Source organism: Mustela erminea, chromosome X (assembly GCF_009829155.1).
Source record: "Mustela erminea isolate mMusErm1 chromosome X, mMusErm1.Pri, whole genome shotgun sequence".
NCBI lineage: Eukaryota > Metazoa > Chordata > Mammalia > Carnivora > Mustelidae > Mustela > Mustela erminea.
In genome coordinates this window covers 73,550,790-73,572,614 of record NC_045635.1, presented here as the reverse complement: position 1 = coordinate 73,572,614, position 21,825 = coordinate 73,550,790, and the positions used below count along the sequence as shown (strand labels likewise).

General features: G+C 39.0%; 1 protein-coding gene across 1 annotated transcript in view; it reads right to left on the bottom strand.

The window, feature by feature from the left end:
* The window catches only part of DACH2 (dachshund family transcription factor 2), an 896,917-nt gene that overhangs the window by 171,421 nt on the left and 703,671 nt on the right, over positions 1-21,825 (bottom strand). The window contains exon 5 of the mRNA XM_032330772.1: positions 10,880-11,038. Coding sequence (XP_032186663.1) covers positions 10,880-11,038 — 159 coding nt within the window. The remainder of the gene's footprint in view (positions 1-10,879; positions 11,039-21,825) is intronic.

Sequence of the window (21,825 nt, the reverse complement as noted above, 5' to 3'; positions counted from 1 at the left end):
AGCAAAATGAACTTTTGGGACTTCATCAAGATCAAAAGCTTCTGCACAAGAAAGGAAACATTTAAGAAAACAAAATGACAACCCACTGAATGGGAGAAGATATTTGAAAATGACAGTACAGACAAAAGGTTGATATCCAGGACCTATAAAGAACTCCTCAAACTCAACACACACAAAACAGACAATCATATCAAAAAATGGGCAGAAGATATGAACAGACACTTCTCCAATGAAGACATACAAATGGCTATCAGACACATGAAAAATGGTCATCATCACTAGCCATCAGGGAAATTCAAATTAAAGCCACATTGAGATACGACCTTACACCAGTTAGAATGGCCAAAATTAGCAAGACAGGAAACAACATGTGTTGGGGAGGATGTGGAGAAAGGGGAACCCACTTACACTGTTGGTGGGAATGCAAGTTGGTGCAGCCAGTTTGGAGAACAGTGTGGAGATTCCTCAAGAAATTACAAAGAGAGCTTCCCTATGACCCTGCAACTGCACTACTGGGTATTTACCCCAAAGATACAGATGTAGTGCAAAGAAGGGCCATATGTACCCCAATGTTTATAGCAGCAATGGTCGCCAAACTGTGGAAAGAACCAAGATGCCCTTCAATGGACGAATGGATAAGGAAGATGTGGTCCATATACACTATGGAGTATTATGCCTCCATCAGAAAGGATGAATTCCCAACTTTTGTAGCAACATGGATGGGAGTGGAAGGGATTATGCTGAGTGAAGTAAGTCAAGCAGAGTCAATTATCATATGGTTTCACTTATTTGTGGAGCATAGCAAATAGAATAGAGGACAAGGGGAGATGGAGAGGAGAGGGAGATGAGGGAAATTGGAAGGGGAGGTGAACTATGAGAGACTATGGACTCTGAAAACAATCTTAGGGTTTTGAAGAGGCATGGGGTGGGTGGTTGGGGGAACCAGGTGGTGGGAATTAGGGAGGGCACAGATTGCATGGAGCACTGGATGTGGTGCAAAACCAACGAATACTGTTGTGCTTAAAAGAAATAAAAAAATTTTTAAAAAATGGCCTCTGCACGCTCTTTTAAATTACAAGTGTTTCAGTTAGCCTTCCAAAATTACTTTGATGTATATGCATTTTATACTATACTCTGCATATGCTTTTATTATAATGATATTACATAACACATATTAAATTAATCACTGTTTATCTTTTCCCTAAACCTTTTTTGATGTTCAAAATAATACTAATCAATGATTTAAATAGGTTTCTATATAAGGCTCTCATTTATCCAAGATAATTATAGATCTCAAGGTTTCTTTGCGTACTCAGAGTTTTCGTAGAAGATTGATCAAGCTGTCAATGAAAAGTAGCCATTGGTTCCTCCCTTTATCACACAAATGCTTAAGTAAGCCTCTATTCAATTTACTCTTCCATTAACAGTGTAATAATCTGTCCTCAGTTCTCCAAAGATTTTCAGCATCATTCAGACACCAACTGGCCATATCAAGTCATATGATTAATTAAAGTCCAATTTACATGGAAACTAAACAAAGACTACAAAGAGAATTTAACAGCCTGTTGACAGTTTAAAATATGATTAATTAAACATTTCAAAAGACTATGAAGGACCTAAAAGTTACACTTCCAGATCATGACCTGCAATAATTTTCAATTGATTATAATACCCTAGACTCTAAGCTAATATTGACATCACTGGCTAGTTTGAGTGACCTCACATGAGCTCCACATGTAAAGCATATGCAAATATTGAATTATAAGTAAACATTTTTCTAAAGTTGAAAACATTAAATTAAGAGCCATTAAAAGTACAGCACAATCTAACAATCTGGCTCATTTGGTAACATGCCAGAAATGTATAGACTTTTTTAAAAATTAACATATAATGAATTATTTGTTTCAGGGGTACAGGTCTGTTAATCATCAATCTTACACAATTCACACCATTCACCATAGCACATACCCTCCCCAGTGTCCATAACCCAGCCACCCTCCCCCTCCCCCACCAAGCCCTAGCAGCCCTCAGTTTGTTTCCTGAGATTAAGAGTCTTTTATGGCATGTCTCCCTTCTTAGTCCTATCTTGTTTCATTTTTTTTCCTCCCTACCCCCAAAACCTCCTGCCCTGACTCTCAAATTCCTCATATCAGAGAGATCATATGATAATTGTCTTTCTCTGAATGACTTATTTTGATTAGCATAATACCCCCTAGTTCCATTCACATAATTGCAAATGGCAAGATTTCGGGGGTTTTTATGACTGCATGGTATTCCTGTGTGTGTGTGTGTGTGTGTGTGTGTGTGTGTGTGTGTGTGTACATTAAACACATGTGTACATTAATGTACACACACACACATATGGATAAAGAAGATTTGGTGTGTGTATGCACACATATGTATACATATATACATATACATATATATTCTTTATTCATTCATCTGCAAATTGATATCTAGGTTCTTTCCATAGTTTGGCTATTGTGAACATTGCTGCTATAAAAATTTGGGTGCACATGCCCTTTCAGATCACTACATTTGTATCTTTAGGGTAAATACCCGATAGTGTGATTGCTGGGTCATAGGGTAGATCTATTTTCAACTTTTTGAGGAACATCCATACTTCTATCCAGAGTGGGCTGTACCAGCTTGCATTCTCACCAAAAGTGTAGGTGGGTTCCTCTTTCTCCACGCCCTCACCAACATCTGTCATTTTCTGACTTGTTAATTTCAGTCATTCTTACTGGTGTGAGGTGGTATCTCACTGTTTTTGATTTGTATTTCCCTCATGCTGAGTGATGTTGAGCACTTTTTCATGTGTCTGTTGACCATTTGGATGTCTTCTTTGCAGAAATGTCTGTTCATGTCTTCTACCCATTTCTTGATTGGATTATTTGTTTTTTGGGTGTTGAGCTTGATAAGTTCTTTATAGATTTTGGATGCTAGCCTTTTATCTGATATGTCATTTGCAAATGTAATGTCCCATTCTGTTCATGGTCTTTTGACTTTGTTGACTGTTTCCTTTGCTGTGCCAAAACTTTTTATCTTGGTTAAGTCCCAATAGTTCATTTTTGCCCTTGCTTCCCTTGACTTTGATGATGTTTTTATGAAGAAGTTGCCATAGCTGTGATCAAAGAAGTTGTTGCCTATATTCTGCTCAAGGATTTTGATGTATTCCTGTCTCACATTGAAGTGTTTCATCCATTTTTTTTAAAGATTTTATTTATTTATTTGACAGAGAGAGATCACAAGTAGGCAGAGGCAGGCAGAGAGAGAGAGAGAGGAGGAAGCAGGCTCCCTGCTGAGCAGAGAGCCCAATGCGGGACTCAATCCCAGGACTCTGAGATCATGACCTGAGCCGAAGGCAGCGGCTTAACCCACTGAGCCACCCAGGAGCCCTGTTTCATCCATTTTGAGTCTATTTTTGTGTGTTGTGTAAGAAAATGGTTCAGTTTCATTATTCTGCATGCAGCTGACCAATATTTCCAACACTATTTGTTGAAGAGACTGTCCTTTCTCCATTGGACATTCTTTCTTGCTTTGTCAAGGATTAATTGACCATAGTGTTGGGGGTCCATTTCTGGGCTCTCTACTCTGTTCCATTGATCTATGTGTCTTCCTTTGTGCTGGTACTGTACTGTCTTGATGATTGCAGCTTTGTAGTAGAGCTTGAAGTCTGGAATTTTGATGCTGCCAACTTTGGTTTTCTTTATCAAATTTCACAGTGTAGGGATAGAGGGTACATACCCCAAAGCACAAAAGCCATCTATGAAAAACCCATAGCAAATATCATTCTCAATGTGGAAAAACTGAGAGATTTCCCCCTAAGGTCAGGAACATGCCAAGACTGTCCACTATCACCACTGCTAGTGAACATAATATTAGAATTCCTAGCCTCAACAATCAAACAACACAAAGAAATAAGAGGCATTTGAATCAGCAAAGAAGAAATCAAAATCTCACTCTTTGCATGATACTTTATGTGGAAAACCCTAAAGACTCCAGTCCAAAACTGCTAGAACTCATACAGGAATTCAGTAAAATGTCAGGATATAAAATCAATGTGCAGAAATCAGCTGCATTTCTATACACCAACAGAAAGAGAAATCAAGGAGTTGATCCCATTTACAATTGCACCCAAAGCCATAAGATACCTAGGAATAAACCCAACCAAAGAAGCAAATAATCTGTATTTAGAAAACTATAAAGTACTCATGGAAAAAAAAAATGAGACACAAAGAAATGGAAAAGCATTCCATGTTCATGGATTGGAAGAAGAAATATTGTGGAAATGTCTATGCAACCTAAAGCAATCTATACATTTTATGCAATCCCTATCAAAATACCATCTTTTTTTCCAAATAATGGAACAAATAATCCTAACATTTATATGGAGCAAGAAATGTATAGACTTTTAAAAGTATGGGAATTAAATTATTTTTTTAAATCACCAAAATGGGTCATTGCTTTCCTGTTAACCGCAAGGTCATCGTGCTAGCTACTATAAAGCATTATTTCTCAAGCATCTTGGTATTCCAGCAACTCTTATAACTCTTATGTAAGTGAATAACACCACCTCTTCCTAGCTATTAAGGCTACAAACTTCAGTAATAGTCTAATACTCCTAAAATCCCACAGTCATTTGATTTCCAAGTCATGTTGACCTCTATAACATTTTCCCATTTCTAGTCAGGTACCAATCCTGTAATACTTGTTTTGTATGCTGTCTTTCTGGTTGGTTCTCCTAAGCCATATAATTTGCCTTTCTACTCCAATTTTAGGACTTTAGTGGCTATTTAATATCTCCAAAATAAAATACAAACTCTTCAGTTCCATTTGAAGTTACATTTCTAGCTTTGTTATCTCAGGATATTTTTCTATGTATGCTCTACTCTAGCCTTACTGGACTAATTGCAGCACTCTACAATTTGAATTCACCTTAGCTTACTCTTATTCATGCCTCCATCTGGAAACTACCTCTTTAACCCTACCTTCAGCAGTTTGAATATATCATATTATTCCCTTCTGGCTTGCAAAGTTTCTGTTGGGAAATCTCCTGCTAGCTTTATGGGTCTTCCCTTGTAAGTTAAGGACTATTTTGTTTTGCTGCATTTAAGGTACTTTTTTAAAAAATCACTATATTTTCCTAATTTAATTACAGATGACTTGGTGTTGGCCTGCTATTGATGATTTTGATGGAAGTTCTGTGTTCCTATGGGATCTGGGTATCTCTTTCCTTCCCCAGATTAGAGAAGTGGTCAGCTATTAGTTCTTCAAATTTTTTAGAAGATTTTATTTATTTATTTGGCAGAGAGAACACAAACAGGGGGAGCAGCAGGCAGAGGGAGAGGCAGGCAAAGGAAGAGAGAGCCTGAGGCCGGGCTTAATCTCAGGACCCTGGAATCATGACCTGAACTGAAGCCAAAGACTTAACCAATTGAGCCACCTAGGCACCCTTAAATACATTTTCTGCCCACTTTCTGTCCTCTTCTTCTTCTTGGACTCCTATAATATGAATGCTATTGCATTTGATAGAGTCACTGGTTTCCCTAAGTCCATTCTCATTTTGCGTAATTCTTTTTCTCTTCTTGTTCAGTTTAATTGCTTTCTATTACTTTTTCTTCCAGGTAATTAATTTGTTCCCCTGCTTCTTCTGATCAGCTGTTCATTGCATTAAGAATGTTTCTAATATGATTTATTAGACTCTTCATCTCTGATTTATTCTTTTTAACTCTTCTTTCTCTGTGGTAGAGTCTCACTGATATCTTCTACTTTTTCTCAACCTCAGTGAGTTCCTTATCATTGTTGCTTTAAGTTTTCCTTCAGGCATGTTAATTATATATACTTTTTTTCACTTATATTTTAGGCTGTGGCTTTATCTTGTCCTTTTATTCTTCTGTCCAGGAAATATTTACGACTCTGCCTTCTTCTGTGCTAGAAAATGAAGTTATGTCTCCTGCTTCTGAAAGTAATGACCTTATGCAGAAAATGTGGTGTTGTGTGAAGGGCCTAGGTATATCCAGGAGTGTCGTTGGTGTGTGCTACATGTGCTCTGCCACTGGCTGCTCTTTCCTTAAGGCCATTCATCTGCAGAGATTTTTCTTGCCTGCTGTAGGCAGTGTTTTGTCTCTCATTTGAATATGGTTGGTTTTAATTAGGTGTGTTCTGGTTGGCTTCTGAAATGAGACTTAACACTACCTTTATTAGAACTGAGCCACTGTAAAACTCTCTGGTAGGGTAAAGTGGTGGGGGCTATAATTTGTGCTGGTCTTTGGCCGAAGGAGTCCTCTGAGCTTGAATGAAGCAAGTGTGACTTAGTAGGGCATATCCAACAGAGCACATGAGAGAGGCTTGGTGTAAGCAAGTTAGGTATCCAGTGTTAGCACTACACTGCTCCCTGTTTATGCTGAAAAACTTGGGAGGGAAATGGGGCCAGTCAGCTCCTTCATTCTCAGAGAGGTATCTCAGTGAATGCTGCCAATTAGGAAACTGCTCAGAGAACAGTGACTAATCTCTTTACTATGTGCCCCAGATGCTCTTCAGATCACTCCATGCTGCCTGGCCCTGGGTCATTTTCTTGCCTTCTCTCCAGGAACAAAGCATTGATCTCCAGGTTCTATCCCAGGCACAGCCCCTGAACTTTCAAGCTCCAGGCTTTAGGTCCTGCTGGTTGCAAGAACTCGCAAAATTCAGTCACTCTTTCTTTTTCTTTTTTTTTTTTTTTCTCCCAAACCAGTGGCTATGGGGAAATATTTTCCTTGTGTGATCCCATTTGCTCCACTCTCTTCTGCCCTTCTCCAGGACCATGACTCCCTCACCTTTGCAGCAGCTGTGATCTGGTTCTTCAATAACCCTCATATTTGCACTTCTTACCTTCTTTGATGTGACCTCTTCTTTCTTGTTACGGAGGGTTTTTTTTTTCTGTCAGCTTTAAGGTGATTTCTGGAGTATTTAGGATGATTTGGTAGTTATATAGTCGTGTTTACAGTATGTGGTGAAAAGAAGATCCTCCTAGTTTGCCATCACTTTCTAAGCTAAGTATAAATTCTTTAAATATTTTGGATATTTATACCTTATGGGGCATATCATTTCTAAATATATTCTTCCATTCAGTAGGCTGTCTTTTGTCCTGTTGAGGTTTTCCTTTGCTATGAAAAAGATTTTTATTTTGATGCAATCTCAATCATTTATTTTTTAAAATTCCCCTTGCCTTATGAGACATACCTAGAAAAATGTTGTCACAACTTATGGCAAAGAAATTACTACCTGTGTTCTCTTCAAAGATTTCTGTAGTTCCAAGTCTCAAATTTAGTTCTTTAATCCCTTTTGAGTTTGATTTTGGTGTTAGGAAGTGGTGCAATTTCATTTTATATATGTAGCTGTCCAGTTTTCCCAGCACCATTTATTGAAGAGGCTCTCTTCCTCATTGTACATTATTGCCTTCTTTGGCATAGATAAATTGACCATATAATAAGGGATTTATTTCTAGTTTTTCTGTTTGTTCCTTTGATCTACAAATCTATTTTTGTTCCAGTATCATTCTGTTTTGATTACTACAGCTTTGTAATGTATCTTGAAACCCAGAATTGTGATACCCCCAGCTTTGTGTTCTTTGTCTCATGATTGCTTTTTCTTTTGTGGTGCCACAAATATTTTAGTATTATTTGTTTCAGTTTGTGAAAAGTGCTGTTGATATTTTGGTAGAGAGTTCATTGAATCTCTAGATTGCTTTGTGTAGCATGGACATTTTAACAACATTGGTTCTTCCAATCCATGTGAATGGAATATCTTTCCAATTGTTTGTGTCATCTTCAGTTTATTTCCTTAGTGTTTTGTGGTTTTCAGGATATAGGTCTTTTATCTCTTTGGTTAAATTTATTCCTAATAAAACATCTACTTGGGGAAACTGTAAATGAATTTTTCATAAAATTTCTTCCTGCTTCTTTGTTATTTGTGTAAAGAAATGCTACAGATTTCTGGATTTTATTTTTTAGTCTGAAAATTTACTGAACTAATTTATTACTTCTAGTAATTTTTGGTGGAATTTTAAGGTTTTTGTGTATAGTATCATGTCATCTGCAAATAATGAAACTTTTGCTTCTTCCTTAACTATTTGTATATCTATTTCTTTTTTCTTGTCTCATTATTGTGGCTAGGATTTTCAGTACTCACTTGATAAAAATGAGAAGATTAGACATCCTTTTTTGTTCCTAATATTAGAGGAAAAGCTCTCAGCTTCTTTTGATTAAGATGTTACCTGTGGGTTTTTCATATATAGCTTTTAGTATTTTGAGATATGTTCCCTCTACAACACCACTTTTGTTGAGAATTTTTTTATAATGAAATGGCATTAATTTTTTAAATACATTTTCTGCATGTATTTAAATGGTCATATGATTTTTATCCTTGGTTTGTTGATGTGGTGTATGGTGGTGATTGATTTGTGGATATTGAACCATTCTTGCATCCCCTGAATAAATCCTACTTGGTCATGTTGAATAATCCTTTTAATGTATTGTTGTATGTAGTTTGCTAATATTTTGTTGATGGTTTTTGCATATATGTTCATCAGGGATATAGATCTGTAGTTTGTTTTTGTTTTTGTTTTAAATGGTGTTTACCTGGTTTTGGTATCAGGGTAACTCTGGCCTTATATAATGTATTTGAATTTTTTTTCCTCTTCAATTTTTTGGGACAGTTTGAGGAGAATAAGCATTAATTCCTCTTTAAATATTTGGTAGAGTTTGCCTCTGAAGCCATCTGGTCTGGGACTTTTTTTTTTAGGGGGGTTATGTTTACATTACTGATTTAGTTTCATTACTTGTTATCAGTCTGTTCAGATTTTCTATTTCTTCATGGTTCAGATTTTCTATTTCTTCATGGTTCAGGTTTGAAAGATTGCCTATCCTTCTGTTGTTGGATAAAATATTCTATAAAATTCCATTAGAGCTAGTTGATTAATGTTGCTTTTCAGTTCAATTATGCTTTTCCTGAATTCCTGTCCTGGACCAGATAACCAGGCTCAACTTGGAATTAAGTTATATTTACTGTTTCCTGTAGCTGTTGTTAGTGGTAATTTCTTGTCCTCCTTATTATCTTTGGTGTGTCCTAAAGAATCCAAATTCAATTTGGTATAAGGACTTCAGTTTCCTCAGTTGCAATCCACTGTTCTTATATAGAGCCTTATTGTGGTGGTGGTAATATGTGTAAGGAGGAGAAACATGATTAGATTTCAGTCTCTTAATGAGTCTGTGTCTTTGGGTTATGATTTTCACAAAGGATTTTTAGCTTTTATCTCTCTTAGGTGAGAGAGGAAGACTAGAGGGGGCTAAAGTTGAGTATTTCTCTTTTCACACAGGAAATGTTAAAGGGGCTAGAGAAGTGCATGTCCCTTACCTCACATTAATGATTACAGGATGCTGGACTTTAATATATCCTCTCCCCCATAGCAGTTAGGCCCTGGTAAAACAAAGTAGTTTTGGAAAAGCAGTTTCCTTTGAGGGTTGGCCTTTGTTGAGGTGAACAGAACATTTTGGGCATATTTTGAAATGGGTACTTCTGTCTCCCAGCACGAAACATGAAAGGCATTTTCTCAGGTCATCACCATGAGAACCTCAAGGTGCTCCTGGAATTAAGACTTGTGAATGTGCAGAGACCCACTAAGAATTGGCCCCCAGGGGTTTTTATCTCTCATGGTAGGTCCAAACAAAATCTCTATCAATTTAAATATTTCTACGAGACTCTAGCTGTGGCTTCTGCTCCCTGTAAGCTCTGATTTTCTGTATCTGCCTATATCTTCAATTTGGGGGCTAGCTCTGCCCTGTGAATTCAATCTCTGATGGATTTAAAAGAGTTTTTTATCTTGCTTTGATGAGGAGTTGACTTCTAAACTTGTCAGACCAGAAACCAGAAGTCTTCCAAATTTTCCTGCTTTATGAAATAAGTCAACTTTAATCAGTCCTTTTTTCAACTTCTCATAACACAATGTTTATAACTTTCTTGGCATTTATTTATCTTTGCTTAACATTTCATTTCTATGTACCTTTTACATTTGAGTTTATAACATTTTTAAAGTAAGACTCATTCTGTATGCTTAAAACTGACAGATTTCATTAAGATTTAAGACATCATATTAAAATATTTCAGAATTTCTCTGTTCTGTTGTTTTAATCCTAAGGCTTAGTGAGAGACTGAAAATCTCATGGAAAGAAATAATGAAAGTTTCCTCTCAGATTCCTGCTTATAAAAAAATTAGGATTTAAAAAGGAAAAGTGGTGTTTTAGTAAAGTAATGTATATAAGGCACACTTTCCTACAGAAAGACTTCTGAGTTTTTGAAGTTCCTAAAAACATTATCTAAACCTGAATTTGTATACATTAGCTAAAATTCGATTAATGAGTAATAATAATACTTATAATGTAAAGAGTTATTACTGTATGCAAGTCACTAACAGCTTTTCTTTTGTTATTTTTAGCACTCACAATAACCTTACCTAATAGGCATATTTTTATTCTTCCTTTGTAGTTGTGGACACTGTGGAGACTTGGAAAAATTAGATGAATTCTCCAAGGTCAAATAATAGCATGGAATTCAAAAGAAGTGGATTTCAAACCTAAGTTTATGTGACTATAGACAACTTTCTTAATTACTCTGTTACATGACTTCCCATGTATCTTTACTCTGCTACATGCCCTCTCAATCTATCTTTACTCTATAAAACCCACAGTTTCAAATAAATCCCTCTAAACCTATCCTTATGACTTCAAAGTGTTGAACACCGTGGAAGGAAAATGTACTAATCCTGCTTGACCAAGGTTTGTAGTGGGTCTTGTGTGGTATTTTTCTCAACACACCAAATTTGAAAGGACAAAATACATACTATTGGTCAGTAAGTGGTTCTGCTGCAGTGGATTGAGGGCAGGAGTACCCCCAAGGCCTGAATGGCTAGCCAGGGCTGCATGAGCAAGTCCATGTTGGGGTCCAGGAGCAGCAAGAGAAGATTGCATCTTATCCTTATCCCAGGAGGATTCACTTCCACCTGAAAAACATTTATATGAATAGATTGTAATTTGGCAACTTTTCATGAGAGGCTTTTTGAAAATTCCCTTTTAGGGGTGAAATTATTAATCTTAATACTTAGAAAATCCTTATTAAACATAGGGAACTAATTTTTATAATCTGTTCAAAAAGTTTCAATAACCTTGGATTTAAGCTGCTTCTGAGAACACTAAACAACTCTCACTAATGATATAGTTACAGGTAGTCTAAACAAATCAAGAATCATAATGAATAGCTTTTGAAAGCACTAACTTGTCAAAGGCCATTAACTGACTACTACAGCCTCCCATTCTAGTGATGCCAATGTGTCTCCCTCTCCCCTGGCTAAGGAACAAAGACACTTATTGAGGGCAGCAAACTTTGGTGCTGGCTCTTTGCTGTGATTTATCATAAACTTTCAACCACTGCATGGTCATGCAACTGCTCTAATGGGACAAACCAACAAATACAAAAGCATAGTGACCCTCTCCAGGTCTGTTCCATGTGGGTCCATAACATTTAGAGTTTTGAAACCCAGGTTCATGCCCAAGATAAAACACAAGAGTAGTATACCACGTGGCAGGCAGATAACTCAAACACAGACAAGGTGAAGACAAGGATCTGATGGAAGCTGGGGACAAAAGAGGGATGATTATTCACTCTTCTGTGAGGGTTTCCTAAAGAGTGATGGGTTCAAACTCTCCACTCCAGGGAGGAGAAAGGGGAGCAAAGCCATTACCCTCCCTGCACTGCAACATAGACCAACTTCAGTGAATAACAACACAGTGTCGTGCAGTGGAGACTGGAGTTGCTTGCATTAAGCCCTACAGGTGTATGTTTACTAGGGCATATTGGCCTGAAAATCAGCCCAGAAGCTCCCTTCCCCAGAAGACCAACACAAACTCTTCACACGCACCAAATTTACTGATAATAGAGGGCTGCAAAACTTTAGCTATAGGGGAAATGGGATCTAGATTCTTTCTTTAGATCTTTTGATGGCTGCATAGTATTCCATTGTGTATATATACCACATCTTCTTGATCAGATCTAACTTCTTTTAAAAAGCAGACCAAACACACCTAGGTAAAACTTGCCACACAGTGGACAAAGCCCAAACACCTCCCAATACAGACAAGAAGAAACTATGCAAAGGATTTACCTGAGGATAGGGGCAATCAAAACATGACATAATAATGCATATAAGACCTCTGCCCTAGTTTCTGGACCTCTTCTTAATATAGCCATTACTCACAGGAACACAAATAAACAGGCTTTCCTAACAATCTCACACACACACACACACACACACACACACACACAAGAACAGTGACCTAGACAAAATGACAAGATGTAGGAATTCACCTCTAAAGAAAGAACAGGAAGAAGTAATGGCCAGGAATTGAATCAAAACTGGTATAAGATGTATGAAACAGATGTTAAAACAACAATTATAAGGATAGTAGCTGGGCATAAAAAAAAAAAAAAAACATTGAAGACACTAAAGAATCCCTTACTGCGGGGCACCTGGGTGGCTCAGTGGGTTAAGCCTCTGCCTTTGGCTCAGGTCATGATCTCAGGGTCCTGGGATCAAGCCCCGCATTGGGCTCTCTGCTCAGCCGGGAGCCTGCTTCCCCCCTCTCTCTCTGCCGGCCTCTCTGCCTACTTGTGATCTCTCTCTCTGTGCAAATAAATAAATAAAATCTTAGAAAAAAAAAAGAATCCCTTACTGCAGAGATTTTAAAAACCTAAAAAACTAGTCAGGCTAAAATTAAAAATGCTATAACGGAGATGCAAACCCAACTGGAGGCCATGAAAATGAGGATGGAAGAAGCAGAGGAATGAATCACTGGTTTAAAAGATAAAATTATGGAAAATAATGAAGCTAAACAGGGAAGGAAAAGTATTAGATCACAAATGTAGACTTAGAGAGCTCAGCAACTTCTTAAAGCATAACATTCCTATCATAAGAGTTCCAGAAGAAGAGAAAGAAAAAGTGGCAAACGTTTTATTCGAGTAAATTATAGATGAAAAGTTGCCTAATCTGGGGAAGGAAACAAATAGCAAAATCCAAGGTGCATGGAGAACTCCAATTAAATTCAACAGATGCCAGCCATCACCAAAACATATCATAGTCAAATACACAAGATATATGCAGAAAAGGAAAGAATGTTGAAAGCAGCAGGAGGGGTGGGCCCTTAACATACGTGGGAAACACATTAGTTTCACAACAGATCTGTCCACAGAATTGTGGCAGGCTGGAAGAGGGTTGCATTATATATTTTGTGTACTGAATGGGAAGATATGCAGCCAAGAATACTTTATCCTGCAATCCTGTAATTCAGAATAGGAGAGATAAAGGTTTTCCCAGACAAACAAAAAATAAAGGAGGTCATGAGCATAAAATAAGCTCTACAAGAAATATTAAAGGGGGCTCTTTGAGTGGGGAAAAAAGACAAAAGCCAACAAAGAATAGAATGGAACAGAGAGCATCACCAAAAACACGAGCTATACAGGTAACACAATGACACTAAATTCATATCAACAATCATTCTGAAGATAAATGGACTAAATGCTGCAATCAAATGACAGAGGACATCAGAATGGATTAAAAAACAAGAACAAGGGGCACCTGGGTGGCTTAGTTGGTTAAGCGACTGCCTTCAGCTCAGGTCATGATTGCAGGGTCCTGGGATGGATCCCAACATCAGGCTCCCTGCTCAGCAGAAAGCCTGCTTCTCCCTTTCACACTCCTCTGTTAGTGTTCCTTCTCTTTCTGTGTCTCTCTCTCTGGCAAATAAATAAAATCTTGGAAAACAAATAATCTATATGCTGCTTATAAGAGACTCATTTTAGACCTAAAGCCACCTGCAGAGTGAAAGTGAGGGAATGCAGATTTCAGATATGAGATTTCAGATAGGAGATGGCAGAGTAATAGGGAGACCCTGAGCTTGTCTCATCCCATGGATACTGCTAGATCAACATCAAGTTATTTTGAACAACTAGAATATCAGTCTTAAGGTTAAGAAAACATTTTGCACAGGGGTGCCTGGGTGCTCATTCATTAAGTGTCTGCCTTTGGCTCAGGTCATGATCTCAGGGTCTTGGGTTTGAGTACCCATCAGGATTTCCACTCAACAATACTTCTCCTTCTCCCTCTTCCTATGACTGCTGCTCTCCCTGCTGTGCTTGCTCTCTCTCTATCAAATAAGTAAATAAAATATTTTTTTTTAGAAAAGAAATCATTTTTCACAAAAAGAGGGAGAAAGATAATGTGACAAATGCAAGGCTCAGAGACATGAATTGGATGAGAGAAAAACCATAGTGCTGTGGAGGGGAGGGAGCCCTTTTGGGGGAAAGAAATTAGGGAGAGAGGGAGAGAGTGGGAGAAAGAGCAATGTATGGGGCTCATGAAAGATACTGCGTGTGAGGATTCCCTGGGTCACAGTGAGAGATGATGGTCCCCTTCCTAAAGAAGAATGTATTTGCCTTTTCAAGGACAAAGAGGGTATATTGCCTCTCTAGTGCCATTCAGTGGCTGTTGAACAGCAGGGAACGAAGGCATACACAGAGGGCAGATAACCTGGTTTCACAATAGATTCTAGGGATCTGCACAGTCATGCAATTGCTTTTCTGGGTGCAGGGCTGTGAGGCTCTTATGGGGGAGGGAGATGGGTCTGCATGTTGTCAGGTCTTTCATATTTGGAGTTTTGAATACCAGCCACGGACCAGAGATAAATACAGAACTGTAGTACTGGGCAATCTGATGGCACAGGCACAGACTGGTTGAGCGCAATGATCTGACAAAAGCCTGGGACATTGGAGGGAAGATTGTTTGCTGTTTGTGAGGGTTTCCTGAACAGTGGTGGCCCCCAAATTCCACTCCCTGGGGATGAGTGCAGATTGACACAATCTTCCACCCTCACCAACCAGGCCAACAGTGTGTTTGGACTTCAGAGAAAAAACAGCCCCCCCACCAGTGGAGGTTGTAGTCACATACACCAAACCACTCCTCCCTGTGCCTGGCAGGGGCAACTTTACTAGGACAGGTCTGACTGTAAGCCTGAGCAATGAGCCTCTCCCCAAGACGAACAAATCAGGGCACCCACATGTACCAAGTCTACTGATAATAGAGTGCTCCAAATCATCAGCTTCAGTTATGGTAGACAAAAGATCAGATTTTTTAAAATTCTTATTTATTTGGTAGGAGGAGTCAAGATGGCGGAGAAGTAGCAGGCTGAGACTGCTTCAGCTAGCCGGAGATCAGCTAGATAGCTTATCTAAAGATTGCAAACACCTGAAAATCCATCGGCAGATCGAAGAGAAGAAGAGCAGCAATTCTGGATACAGAAAAACAACCACTTTCTGAAAGGTAGGACCGGTGGAGAAGTGAATCCAAAGCGACGGGAACATAGACCCCGGGGGGAGGGGCCGGCTCCCTGCAAGCGGCGGAGCAACGGTGCACAAAATCAGGACTTTTAAAAGTCTGTTCCGCTGAGGGACATCGCTCCAGAGGCTAAACCGGGGCGAAGCCCACGCGGGTTCAGCGTGGCCTCAGGTCCCGCAGGGTCACAGAAGGATCAGGGGTGTCTGAGTGTCGCAGAGCTTGCGGGTATTGGAACGGGAAAGCCAGCTACAGAGACAGAGCCGACAGTAAGCTCACAGCTCGGTGTTACCTTGAAGGGGTCGCAGGCTCGGTGAGCTCGGAGCGCGGCCGGAGGTCAGGCAGACGGGAGTAACTGGGCGCTGTTCTCTGAGGGCGCACTGAGGAGTGCAGCCCTGGACTCTCGGCTCCTCCGGGCCAGAGACCAGGAGGCCGCCATTAGTATTCCCGTCCTCTGGAACTCTACGGAAAGCGCTCAGGGAACAAAAGCTCCTGAAAGCAAACCCGAGCGGATTACTCACCCCGGCCCCAGGTAAGGGCGGTGTAATTCCGCCTGGGGCAAAGACACTTGAGAATCACTACAACAGGCCCCTCCCCCAGAAGATCAACAAGAAATCCAGCCGAGACCAAGTTCACCTACCAAGGAGTGCGGTTTCAATACCAAGGAGAGCAGCAGAATTCCAGAGGAGGAGAGAGCCATGCACGGAACTCATGGCTTTTTCCCTGTGATTTTTTTTTAGTCTTGCAGTTAATTTAATTTTTTTCTTTTTCTTTTTTTTTTTTTTTTTTTCTCGCCTTCGGGTAAAAATTTTTTTTTTTTTTTTTACTGTTACCTTTTTCTTTTTTAACGATTTTTTACTAGTTTATCTAATATATATATTTTTTTCTTTTTTACATTTTTCTTAGGTGTTTTCCTTTTTTTTTAAATTCTTTTCTTTTCTTTTCTTTTCTTTTTTTTTCTTTTTTCTTTTTTTTTTTTTCTTTCTTCCTTTTTGAACCTCTTTTTATCCCCTTTCTCCCCCCTCACGATTTTGGATCTCTTCTAATTTGGTTAAAGCATTTTTTCCTGGGCTTGTTGCCACCCTTTTAGTATTTTACTTGCCCCTTCATATACTCTTATCTGGACAAAATGACAAGACAGAAAAATTCAACACAAAAAAAAGAACAAGAGGCAGTACCGAAGGCTAGGGACCTAATCAATACAGACATTGGTAATATGTCAGATCTAGAGTTCAGAATGACAATTCTCAAGGTTCTAGCCGGGCTCGAAAAAGGCATGGAAGATATTAGAGAAACCCTCTCGAGAGATATAAAAGCCCTTTCTGGAGAAATAAAAGAACTAAAATCTAACCAAGTTGAAATAAAAAAAGCTATTAATGAAGTGCAATCAAAAATGGAGGCTCTCACTGCTAGGATAAATGAGGCAGAAGAAAGAATTAGTGATATAGAAGACCAAATGACAGAGAATAAAGAAGCTGAGCAAAAGAGGGACAAACAGCTACTGGACCACGAGGGGAGAATTCGAGAGATAAGTGACACCATAAGACGAAACAACATTAGAATAATTGGGATTCCAGAAGAAGAAGAAAGAGAGAGGGGAGCAGAAGGTATACTGGAGAGAATTATTGGGGAGAATTTCCCCAATATGGCAAAGGGAACGAGCATCAAAATTCAGGAGGTTCAGAGAACGCCCCTCAAAATCAATAGGAATAGGCCCACACCCCGTCACCTAATAGTAAAATTTACAAGTCTCAGTGACAAAGAGAAAATCCTGAAAGCAGCCCGGGAAAAGAAGTCTGTAACATACAATGTTAAAAATATTAGATTGGCAGCTGACTTATCCACAGAGACCTGGCAGGCCAGAAAGAGCTGGCATGATATTTTCAGAGCACTAAACGAGAAAAACATGCAGCCAAGAATACTATATCCAGCTAGGCTATCATTGAAAATAGAAGGAGAGATTAAAAGCTTCCAGGACAAACAAAAACTGAAAGAATTGGCAAACACCAAACCAGCTCTACAGGAAATATTGAAAGGGGTCCTCTAAGCAAAGAGAGAGCCTACAAGTGGTAGATCAGAAAGGAACAGAGACCATATACAGTAACAGTGACCTTACAGGCAATACAATGGCACTAAATTCATATCTCTCAATAGTTACCCTGAATGTTAATGGGCTAAATGCCCCTGTCAAAAGACACAGGGTATCAGAATGGATAAAAAAACAAAACCCATCTATATGTTGCCTCCAAGAAACTCATTTTAAGCCCGAAGACACCTCCAGATTTAAAGTGAGGGGGTGGAAAAGAATTTACCATGCTAATGGACATCAGAAGAAAGCAGGAGTGGCAATCCTTATATCAGATCAATTAGATTTTAAGCCAAAGACTATAATAAGAGATGAGGAAGGACACTATATCATACTCAAAGGGTCTGTCCAACAAGAAGATCTAACAATTTTAAATATCTATGCCCCCAACGTGGGAGCAGCCAACTATATAAACCAATTAATAACACAATCAAAGAAACACATCAACAATAATACAATAATAGTAGGGGACTTTAACACTCCCCTCACTGAAATGGACAGATCATCCAAGCAAAAGATCAGCAAGGAAATAAAGGCCTTAAACGACACACTGGACCAGATGGACATCACAGATATATTCAGAATATTTCATCCCAAAGCAACAGAATACACATTCTTCTCTAGTGCACATGGAACATTCTCCAGAATAGATCACATCCTCGGTCCTAAATCAGGACTCAACCGGTATCAAAAGATTGGGATCATTCCCTGCATATTTTCAGACCACAATGCTCTAAAGCTAGAACTCAACCACAAAAGGAAGTTTGGAAAGAACCCAAATACATGGAGACTAAACAGCATCCTTCTAAAGAATGAATGGGTCAACCGGGAAATTAAAGAAGAATTGAAAAAAATCATGGAAACAAATGATAATGAAAATACAACGGTTCAAAATCTGTGGGACACAACAAAGGCAGTCCTGAGAGGAAAATATATAGTGGTACAAGCCTTTCTCAAGAAACAAGAAAGTTCTCAGGTACACAACCTAACCCTACACCTAAAGGAGCTGGAGAAAGAACAAGAAAGAAACCCTAAGCCCAGCAGGAGAAGAGAAATCATAAAGATCAGAGCAGAAATCAATGAAATAGAAACCAAAAAAACAATAGAACAAATCAACGAAACTAGGAGCTGGTTCTTTGAAAGAATTAATAAAATTGATAAACCCCTGGCCCGACTTATCAAAAAGAAAAGAGAAAGGACCCAAATAAATAAAATCATGAATGAAAGAGGAGAGATCACAACCAACACCAAAGAAATACAAACTATTATAAGAACATACTATGAGCAACTCTACGCCAATAAATTTGACAAACTGGAAGAAATGGATGCATTCCTAGAAACATATAAACTACCACAACTGAACCAGGAAGAAATAGAAAGCCTGAACAGACCCATAACCAGTAAGGAGATTGAAACAGTCATTAAAAATCTCCAAACAAACAAAAGCCCAGGGCCAGACGGCTTCCCGGGGGAATTCTACCAAACATTTAAAGAAGAACTAATTCCTATTCTCCTGAAACTGTTCCAAAAAATAGAAATGGAAGGAAAACTTCCAAACTCATTTTATGAGGCCAGCATCACCTTGATCCTAAAACCAGACAAGGATCCCACCAAAAAAGAGAGCTATAGACCGATATCCTTGATGAACACAGATGCGAAAATACTCAACAAAATACTAGCCAATAGGATTCAACAGTACATTAAAAAGATTATTCACCACGACCAAGTGGGATTTATTCCAGGGCTGCAAGGTTGGTTCAACATCCGCAAATCAGTCAATGTGATACAACACATCAATAAAAGAAAGAACAAGAACCATATGATACTCTCAATAGATGCTGAAAAAGCATTTGACAAAGTACAGCATCCCTTCCTGATCAAAACCCTTCAAAGTGTAGGGATAGAGGGCACATACCTCAATATCATCAAAGCCATCTATGAAAAACCCACCGCAAATATCATTCTCAATGGAGAAAAACTGAAAGCTTTTCCGCTAAGGTCAGGAACACGGCAGGGATGTCCATTATCACCACTGCTATTCAACATAGTACTAGAGGTCCTAGCCTCAGCAATCAGACAACAAAAGGAAATTAAAGGCATCCAAATCGGCAAAGAAGAAGTCAAATTATCACTCTTCGCAGATGATATGATACTATATGTGGAAAACCCAAAAGACTCCACTCCAAAACTGCTAGAACTTATACAGGAATTCAGTAAAGTGTCAGGATATAAAATCAATGCACAGAAATCAGTTGCATTTCTCTACACCAACAGCAAGACAGAAGAAAGAGAAATTAAGGACTCAATCCCATTTACAATTGCACCCAAAACCATAAGATACCTAGGAATAAACCTAACCAAAGAGACACAGAATCTATACTCAGAAAACTATAAAGTACTCATGAAAGAAATTGAGGAAGACACAAAGAAATGGAAAAATGTTCCATGCTCCTGGATTGGAAGAATAAATATTGTGAAAATGTCTATGCTACCTAAAGCAATCTACACATTTAATGCAATTCCTATCAAAGTACCATCCATCTTTTTCAAAGAAATGGAACAAATAATGCTAAAATTTATATGGAACCAGAAAAGACCTCGAATAGCCAAAGGGATATTGAAAAAGAAAGCCAACATTGGTGGCATCACAATTCCGGACTTCAAGCTCTATTACAAAGCTGTCGTCATCAAGACAGCATGGTACTGGCACAAAAACAGACACATAGATCAATGGAACAGAATAGAGAGCCCAGAAATAGACCCTCAACTCTATGGTCAACTAATCTTCGACAAAGCAGGAAAGAATGTCCAATGGCAAAAAGACAGCCTCTTCAATAAATGGTGCTGGGAAAATTGGACAGCCACATGCAGAAAAATCTAATTGGACCATTTCCTTACACCACACACAAAAATAGACTCAAAATGGATGAAGGACCTCAATGTGCGAAAGGAATCCATCAAAATCCTTGAGGAGAACACAGGCAGCAACCTCTTTGACCTCAACCGCAGCAACATCTTCCTAGGAACAACGCAAAAGGCAAGGGAAGCAAGGGCAAAAATGAACTATTGGGATTTCATCAAGATCAAAAGCTTTTGCACAGCAAAGGAAACAGTGAACAAAATCAAAAGACCACTGACACAATGGGAGAAGATATTTGCAAACGACATATCAGATAAAGGACTAGTGTCCAGAATCTATAAAGAACTTAGCAAACTCAACACCCAAAGAACAAATAATCCAATCAAGAAATGGGCAGAGGACATGAACAGACATTTCTGCAAAGAAGACATCCAGATGGCCAACAGACACATGAAAAAGTGCTCCATGTCACTCGGCATCAGGGAAATACAAATCAAAACCACAATGAGATATCACCTCACACCAGTCAGAATGGCTAAAATCAACAAGTCAGGAAATGACAGATGCTGGCGAGGATGCAGAGAAAGGGGAACCCTCCTACACTGTTGGTGGGAATGCAAGCTGGTGCAGCCACTCTGGAAAACAGCATGGAGGTTCCTCAAAATGTTGAAAATAGAACTGCCCTATGACCCAGCAATTGCACTATTGGGTATTTACCCTAAGGATACAAACGTAGTGATCCGAAGGGGCACATGCACCCGAATGTTTATAGCAGCAATGTCCACAATAGCCAAACTATGGAAAGAACCTAGATGTCCATCAACAGATGAATGGATGAAGAAGAGGTGGTATATATACACAATGGAATACTATGCAGCCATCAAAAGAAATGAAATCTTGCCATTTGCGACAACATGGATGGAACTAGAGCGTATCATGCTTAGCGAAATAAGTCAAGCAGAGAAAGACAACTATCATATGATCTCCCTGATATGAGGAAGTGGTGATGCAACATGGGGGCTTAAGTGGGTAGGAGAAGAATCAATGAAACAAGATGGGATTGGGAGGGAGACAAACCATAAGTGACTTTTAATCTCACAAAACAAACTGAGGGTTGCTGGGGGGAGGGGGTTTGGGAGAAGGGGGTGGGATTATGGACATTAGGGAGGGTATGTGCTTTGGTGAGTGCTGTGAAGTGTGTAAACCTGGTGATTCACAGACCTGTACCCCTGGGGATAGAGTATTATGCCTCCATCAGAAAGGATGAATACCCAACTTTTGTAGCAACATGGACGGGACTGGAAGAGATTATGCTGAGTGAAATAAGTCAAGCAGAGAGAGTCAATTATCATATGGTTTCACTTATTTGTGGAGCATAACAAATAGCATGGAGGACATGGGGACTTAGAGTGGAGAAGGGAGTTGGGGGAAATTGGAAGGGGAGGTGAACCATGAGAGACT